This window comes from Meleagris gallopavo, chromosome 1 (assembly GCF_000146605.3).
Source record: "Meleagris gallopavo isolate NT-WF06-2002-E0010 breed Aviagen turkey brand Nicholas breeding stock chromosome 1, Turkey_5.1, whole genome shotgun sequence".
NCBI classification, from domain to species: Eukaryota; Metazoa; Chordata; class Aves; order Galliformes; family Phasianidae; genus Meleagris; species Meleagris gallopavo.
This window is the reverse complement of record NC_015011.2, coordinates 38,312,869-38,321,328: the sequence shown is the minus strand read 5'-3', so window position 1 is coordinate 38,321,328 and position 8,460 is coordinate 38,312,869. Positions and strand designations below refer to the sequence as shown.

The window sequence follows — 8,460 nt, the reverse complement described above, 5'->3', positions numbered from 1 at the left end:
AAAAAAAAAAAAAGAAAAAAAAAACCAACAAAAGAAGTTGCACTGTAAACTTGTACAGATAAACAGAGACAGAGAGAGAGACAGAAAGAGAGAGAGAGAGAAAAAGAGAGAGAGAAAAAGGAAAAAAAAAATTCCAGTTTGGCTAACGTGTGCAATCTGCTTAGATGCCCTCGATCCAGGGCCCCTTCCAGTTGACAAATGGAGTCTCACTTGGCTCCATAGGTATCAAAATGCCTTGAAATTAAGCTAATTCAAGCTTCCCACTTCAATTTTTCGTCCTGACTTTGCAGTTAGGTCTCCTGCCTATCTACAACACACCGTTCTCATTCAGGGACCTCGGCGTGCTGCTTCAATACTGGCAGTGGTCTCGTGGAAGCAGATTTTACCATAATCCTCCACCAAGCGCTGTCCATTTCAGAGAGTCGATTCAAGGGATGAATCCAAAATGTCATCGTGGTGGCTGGTGCTATCGCTGTCACAGCTTTGTGCGCTCGAAAAGTTGGCTGCCTCTTGAAGCCTCATTAGCATATTCATCTGAAAGAAGAAAGAAATGTTTACATAATCTTGTCTCATTTAATGCTGCAGCAGCCGTGTTAAAATTTAATTAAGCTGCCTTGCTGTACGAGGTGTGCTGGTATCTAGCTGAGGGGACCGTACAAAAGGATTTCTGAAAGGGCAGGGAGTCAGCAGCTCCTCCTGGCACCCTTTTCGCTGCCTTCTGGTCTTTAAATAGCAATGTGAGTTTAAAGGTCCAGAGAGCCAGAGGGATATAATGAAGCTGCCTGATAGCTCTCTTTTATTCAAGGCTGAGAATGGCTGCAGCTGCACCACCAGCAGGGGAAAGAAGCCGTATCACAGCCGGACATCTGGGTCCATATTTGCAGACAGTAGAGCTTCCAGATCATTTTTGGATGGCAAAGAAGTATCACACTGAAAAAGCAACTGCAAACAAAATCACACTAACATAGCCACTCCGCAAGAGGGAGAATGGGAGAGAGTGGGTGTGGGGTGGTTTGAGGCCAGCTGCTTCCAAAAAGGGTCCATTTGCTGCTGAAGGAACAGCCTAGCAGGGGAGCAGCAAGACACCCTCCTTCCCAGGAGAGTGGAAACACCAAATAACTCATTAGGGCATTGTTAGGATTTGAGGCCACCTGAAAACAAAACATCAAAAAGCAGCAATAGGCTCCAGAAAATTACTTGGGTGCTTGATGCCTACCTGTATAACTACCAGGATTTTATTTATAAATTATCTACTTCTACTAGCATACTGGGGGCTTCAAGCGACGCTGATGCTGCTTTAGTGTTGTTTTTTTTTTAAATGAATAAATAGGTTGTCCATTGGAAAAAACAGGTAATGAAAAAAAAACAGAGGCAAAGGCACATCCTTGTATATGAATATTAAGCTCTTTTTCTCTGTTTTCGGGGGAAACTACATTTCTGTAGTTTCTGTGGCACACAGTTTGCAAAGATTTCTCCTAGAATTGAAGAGCATTTAATAGTCTTTAATGCTATCAGGAAGCTTTTGCTGAAGGTTAAGAAGTATTCATGTGGAAGAATACTGGATACATGCATTGGGTGTGTAATACAGCCTTCCTGTGGAATGTCCTGCTTGCACAAGCACAGTGTTTAGATATGATCACGCTCCCCTTGTGTCATTGTGTCTCCCTATGAGCTCCACCTTAAGCCACACATTCACAAGTTTCATCTTCTGACAACTGGTCAGATAGATGAAGCTGTAAACAACAAATGATCACAGTGTGCAGGGAGCATGGGTGACAGGATGCTGAAATCTGCCTACCCAAGTATAGTGACCTTAGTGGAAGGAGATGCATGTGTGCTGGAAGCCTAGGCAATATGCTCACTGAGAGGTCAAATCGAAGGGTCAAACAATCACTCCAAATCTTTTGCTCATCTGGAAGATGAAATCAGATGAGCTGATTTCCTACACTTCCTTGGAATGCAAGGTCTGATTTGGGTACCAAATGCTTCCCCATACATTTGAAGGAGGCTGAAAAGTCACTGCTTTAGCATTGATAAGAGTTTAATGCATTTTCCTCTATGAAATTCCCTTCTTCCAAGAGCTCCCTGTATTCCAGAGGTACAATTCTCTAAAATAATACTACAAATTATGATTGACATTCTACAGAAGAAGTGCTATATGGGAAGAACAGCTCAATATATGCAATTTAATATCCCATTATCACAAGCGGAAATGGTTAATCTCAAACATTTGGAATCACATTTAGGTAATATGATATATTGCATTTAGGGAAATCAACCTCTTATCTTTTAAGGCCATTATATTTGCATTCTTTTTACATTAAGACTCTTATACAGTCATAAGTTTTCTTGAAATGTTCAGAGGAATGGAAGAGTATAACTTGCATTTCCACTAAATTCTCCACTATAGCAAAGTTAGATTATGTGAGTTTCTCAGTTATCCTTCTCATATATATATATATACAGGATATCCTTCATATATAGGATGTACATGACAAATTGGCTGACCTGGAAAAGTGTATTCAGAGCAAGCTGATTAAGCATGTTGCTTAGGAGTGGTGATCTAGATGATCTAGATGAGTACTAGATACACGGAAACACTTCTCGGCAGATAAGAAAATGATTGTGATTTAGGGACCTATCAGTGTGAAGGTGATTCTTGCCCTCTTGCTAGATTTTCCTTTTGTTTTCCTTACTTCATCTAAAACACAGTAGGCTTCATTTTAAAAGCACACTTTGGAACAGGTACAGAACACATTTACTGTAGAATGTACAATTTAACATATGACATCTAAGTATATACCGAAAATCATTTTTCCCTAAGTTTAAGTCATACCAAGGGATCCCCCTCTGTATCAGTCTGTGGAACATGCTTTGAGGTTGTTCCTTCTTTTGCTGACGCATAACCTTCATAACCAACATCTTCTGGTCTTAACTGGAGTAATGATGGCCACTCATGCTGTAGAGATGCAGAGCTCCACGGATATGTGTCAGCTACCCACTTGGAGGGATCTTCCCAGGGTGCCCTCTTACCATACATCTGTAGTGTGAATATAACACAGGTAAGTATCCAACAATTTTCCCTACTGGTTTTAATGGCAGACAAAAGTCATCAAATTCATCTAAACCATTCTAGTATAAGTTTGCTTTCAAACACGCTCAGCACTCAGATATGATAACACACTGAAAAGACTTCATCTCCATTAGTGCTCCTTCAACACTCAGAGTGGATGCAAGTTGAACAGCACTCTGTAACTAGTGATACTTGTAGGCAACGGTAGGAGCTACAAGCCTTTGGTATGAGAAATGAGACCTTTAGGTAACTTGCCTAAGATCTAAGGTGAAATTATCTTTGATCTATCTAAAACATTCAAGTTAACTGGATTTTATTTAAAGTGAATTAGGAAGTGCCAGCATTGATTGTTTTTTCTCCTAGCAAAATGGGATGCAGAAGCAGACATCTATACAAACCTTGAGATCTTTCACAAGGTTAAGTGAAGAAATTCACAAAGGACAAGTTTTCCCCACTGTAAAGCACAGAAAGGCTTATAAATCTGTAATGCCAGAAGGAAGGAAGAATGAGAATACTATATATTTAGGAGGTCTAGTAACTTCCTCACTAAAATGCACTCTCTCTACCCTGCTGTTCATTAGCAACATGTCAACTGAGAGACCCTTGGCTGCAGCTTTACAAATTTCCTTTAGCTGTGCTGCCTTCAGTGACAGTGACATGTGGGGCTTGGGAGCCTGCCACCAGGGTCTTCCATGATCTCTCTCAGCTCAAACACCTTCATACAATCCAAGAAAAAGCATAACACTGGCAGAGGCATTTGGATGGGCTGTACTCCTAACATGATTCAAACAGTGAATGATTCTAGTGCTGTACTCCTAACATGATTCAAACAGTGAATGATTCTAGTGCTGAAGCCAGAAAGATGAGTTGTGCTTATCACTGCAACACCTGCTCCCAGGCACTTGCTTGATCCAGAGTTTCAGGTTAGACAGCCCAGTTCCCTGTATTGTATACAGAAATACTCAGACTCTTGCCTTAAACAGAGGCACAGCAGCTTAGAAGGGATCTGATTAAACAAGCCAAGAAAAAATGGAAAGTAGCAAGCTAATTCCTATGTCCTGGCTGTAAGTAGCACTTCCTCTCATCTGAGACAAACAGTGGCTAAACCCTCCTGGAAGCTGGGGCAAGGTTTGTAAATTGTGTGTTTGACAAGTGAGCTTACAAAGTACCAGGCTAGAAAGTAATTTTCTACCTTTCCCTGGTTCCAGGGACATCTAACTATATCATATAAAAGGTTTCTGTTTATTGTTAGTAATGCTGTTCTTTGGAAGGCATCCTAAGCACATAAAAAGTGGAATGGCTCATGAAACAACATATTTTCTTCTGTCTGCTGCCATCTTCTGCTCCAAAATTGAAGTTTTTATTTAAGGAGGTACCCCTGTATACTTGGAAAAATATGAACACGATGAGTATCACTGCATTTTTATGGCTGATCTAAACAAGCGCTCTTAATCTTCCTGTGGCTGTTCTATTGGATGTTTGGCAGTTTTTCGCACACCATAAACACGCTGTAATTTCCAGAGAGATAAGCAGTTTTAGGATTGTGGAGATATTCAACAGGCAAGATGTGAAACCTCCATCTTGTCAGCATGCCACTATGTCAGTACAAGGCGTTAAAGAACCTGCAGCTGCTTACACGGATCTTTGACTGTTCCATAACAACCCCCTCTGCATCATGAAGGAATTTATTTTGCTGTCATGTGTGGCAAAAAAAAAAAAAGAAGCCTTTTCACAATGAGCCTTGCCAGGGGGCACAGAGTTGCAGTATGTAAAAGGAAAGGAAAAGGGAGAAAGCCAAATACAAACAGAAAAAAAAAATAAAAATGGGATTAATTGCAAGATTTAAGTTTGCTCCAAACCTGCACAGAGGTCCCAGATCATAACCTGTATGGGACAGCTTACAGTCCTTGATACTATTTGTGAAACTATTTGTAGTCTTACTAAAATTACTATTAAACTGGTTCAATATCAATAGACAGGGAATGCTAAGAGACTGGAGCTGGTGTTAAAGCCTAGGTCTGGAGAAGACATGATGGAAGGAGCAATGAAGTACTCTGAACTGATAATGCTGTTATCCACAATGATAATTACAGTCATTTGAAAGCCCATAATGAGAAAAAGATAAGGAAAGAACAAAATTCAGGGAAAGAGAAGTGGCGGTGCAAGATACAAGGATGAAAAGGGACAGATCTTCATGATCAACATGGCCAAAAAGTAAATTATCTCAGTCTTCTGAATGGTGAAAATATCCTTGTTCACAAGCTTTCCTCCACATGCCTGCATGTGTACTTCTCTACATACGTTGAAGAAGATCAGGCAGACTAAAGCTCTTTTCTTACACCAATATAGGATCTACTGACTCTCACATCCAGAGGTAGACTGAGACCTGCTCAGGTTATGAGCAAGTCAAAAGGAGCCAAACACTAATATCTATGATCTCATCAGAGATTTTTTCTTATAAATTCAATAGTATTCACAATTGGATGCATTAGTTAAAAGCAACTTAGAGGAAGTCTATAAGCAATTGCTAGGGAGCAAATGACATACCTGAAGTCCTTCTCTCACTGCTTCCAGAAGATACGGCACCAAGGAATAGTTCCAGAGGTCTGTGAACCACACTCTGGAGCCATCAACATCCATGGGACAAGGGAGGAAAAGGCGGGGACCTGAGAAGTCAAGTTGTGTATTGAAAAAGCAGCCCTAGTAAGCCCACTGAAAATAGCCTTTATAAAATTAAAAAAGTGGTATTCAAGCATAGAGAATACAAATAAAGGACTACAGTATGGGATCTACCAGTAACCTCTTATTAAAAATGAACTAGCGTCACTTTATCCATTCTATGGTCAGATGAACACTTACCAGTTTTACTGCCAAACCAGAGTAAAAGGATGACTTGCTAACAAAGCTTTTCCACTAAAAGACCTCAGGTATATCTTCCGCTAGTTTGCAGAACTGACAGTCCAAGTGTTTTTATTGCTTTGATTATGCTGCAGTGTGATGGCCAGAAAAAGTAAAGCTTAGCAAAGTTGTTGTTGAGGTAATATTTTGTAGAGTTATTTTCTTAAGATGATAGCAATTTACTTTAAAGTCTAGCAACCAAAGCACAGAAATATATACTATCTTTTCATTTTCATTTCAGCCTTGCTGGCAACACTAACTAGGTGAACTCCTCACACTTATTTTGTATTTACCACTGACAGATGACAAATTTTAAAAAGAGAATTCAACTCTCACAAACCTCTAAAACAGTCAGCCTGTGTCTTTATTTCAAACCAGTTTGCTAAGACTCACCAATGGTTACATCTGAAGAGCTGTGAGTTTCTAGGAAGCTGTTGAGATGATGCCATGTTTTTGGGATCCAGTCAATGATTTTGATGAGCTCATTATTGCGTATGTTCTTTTCTATTTCAGTCTCAATCAGTTTCCTTCTCAGGTATCTTCCTAAGAAACCTTTAACAGGTTCTGTGTGATTAGCACACAGCACCCACCTAGGTAGAAAGGATAAATGTCAAGTAGCAATTAACTGCAAGTAGATAACTTCCTCTTTAACAGATAGATGACAATAATGTCATACGTTTCTAAATCTTGTAAGCCAGCAAGTATAAAACTGCTCTAATAAACTGCATTATTGCACACTGTCACAGTTCTCAGCAGGAATTCAAGACATTGTTGAAGACAAATGGAATGCAAAAATGCTGTCATGTTCAGAATAGTGCTAGAGATGCTGGAAAGCATCTTGTTTCTTTCAACATTCCTAAACACCATACTGAGATCTCTCAGTACAGGGAAGTCACAGAATCTCAAACATTTTCCTGTGATGAGACACAAGAGCAATGTTTTTTGAAGAGGTAGTCAGAGCAGCAGGAAGCTTGAGAGTTCTGTGCAAACACAGACATAGTAAAAACAAAGTGAAGGTACCTGAAATTGTGATGCAGCTCCAGATTTGGTGAGGAGGAAACTCCCTGGTTCATAGTTCCAATAATATAGGGACTGGAAAGAGAAGTAGCATGTTTTGTTGACGGATATTCTTTTCAGATATTCAGAGAATATTCTTAATTTTATTTGTGCTATGCTAATTTTGAAGAGTGTGGATGTGTTCTACTCTGAGATTTAAGATATTTGTGTGGAAATGCTTGTTCTTGTATGATTTCCCTCTCTATACATTTGTAGTTTACTATCACTCATCTATAATAAAGAATAAATGAGGCAAGTTGTTCATATGCCTCATTATTTTGTGGGAAGCTTAGAATTTTAATTTCAGAAGACAATAAATCTCATGAATAAGACATAGCACTCAGCAATTTTATGAGGGAAAATCCCTATGATGGTGCTTTTACAGTAAAAATAGTCAATGACCAATAGAAATCCCAGAAAACATTGTTATTCTTGCTTAGCAATAAAGGACATTCAGCTAACTTCATACTTCTTCGCTATTACAACTCACAGAAAAAAACTATCCACAGTTGCTTCTTCATGGCATGGTTCATGTGTTCCCACATGTCCCAAATTCCCCTATTATAAAGCACATTTATTATTCTTTCCCATAGGTCAACCTCATGGTACTAATGATCTTATGTGATCTGTCAGGGTAAAAGAGATAAGACCCTAATTCAGTCAAGTACGTTCTTAAATTCAGTCTCAGTGCAATGCAAGAGATCATAAAGAAAGCTGGCACATAAGTACTTGGCCTTGAAGAGGGTCAAAATTATTCAAGTGCTTAAATTGAAGGTGCTGTACAGAAGCTTTGCTGAAAGCCTAAGGGAATCTAAGTATTTACTGGAACATTTTATTTTGCAAAGTAATAAACAGCTTTTACTGTAATGTGAGTAAATGTGATGTGAGAAAGGGGAAAAAAGAGCTTCTACTTACCATTTATTATATTTACAATTGAGGAAACCGTTGAAGATGTCACTTAGTGAACTGATATGGTGGAGGTTATCCAGAATTATGACCACAGGGAGGTCAGCACCGTTGTTGTCAGCACTGCATTGCTCAGCTAAGTTAGCTAGGTATTGTCGCAGATCCTTCAGCAGAATTAACAAAAATGACGAAAGATTAGCTCAGTTAGACCACAGATGTAATTTTGGGGGAAAAGAATTTCAGAAAAAGAGGCTGCTACACAGTTTCACCACTGTGGACTGCTCAGCTGGATGAGCACATGCTTCTTAGACGGAACAACACTGAAGCCACGTGCTAGGAAGAACAAAGGCTCTAAACTTAAGGCAAATGACTGAAACAGACACATTTCTATTTGGTGGACACTGTTTTTAGAAACCTGCTGGCAAAATATGTCCAGTAGAAAACAGGTTGCAATAAAATATCCTACCCATTTTTATGAATACTACACACACATATATATATATATATAAAACAATGAAACAAACCAA

General features: G+C 39.3%; 1 protein-coding gene across 9 annotated transcripts in view; it reads right to left on the bottom strand.

Moving 5' to 3' along the window:
- The window catches only part of NAV3 (neuron navigator 3), a 396,053-nt gene that overhangs the window by 2,321 nt on the left and 385,272 nt on the right, over positions 1–8,460 (bottom strand). For 8 of the 9 annotated variants that reach the window (XM_031553711.1, XM_010708375.3, XM_031553708.1 and 5 more), the window contains 6 exons: positions 7,943–8,097; positions 6,992–7,063; positions 6,365–6,561; positions 5,621–5,739; positions 2,837–3,040; positions 7–534 (listed from right to left, as the gene is read on the bottom strand). In XM_031553711.1, coding sequence (XP_031409571.1) covers positions 415–534; positions 2,837–3,040; positions 5,621–5,739; positions 6,365–6,561; positions 6,992–7,063; positions 7,943–8,097 — 867 coding nt within the window. In that variant the 3' untranslated portion in view covers positions 7–414. Of the gene's footprint in view, positions 1–6; positions 535–2,836; positions 3,041–5,620; positions 5,740–6,364; positions 6,562–6,991; positions 7,064–7,942; positions 8,098–8,460 lie in introns of those variants that run through there. The other variant, XM_031553705.1, reaches the window with a different exon arrangement.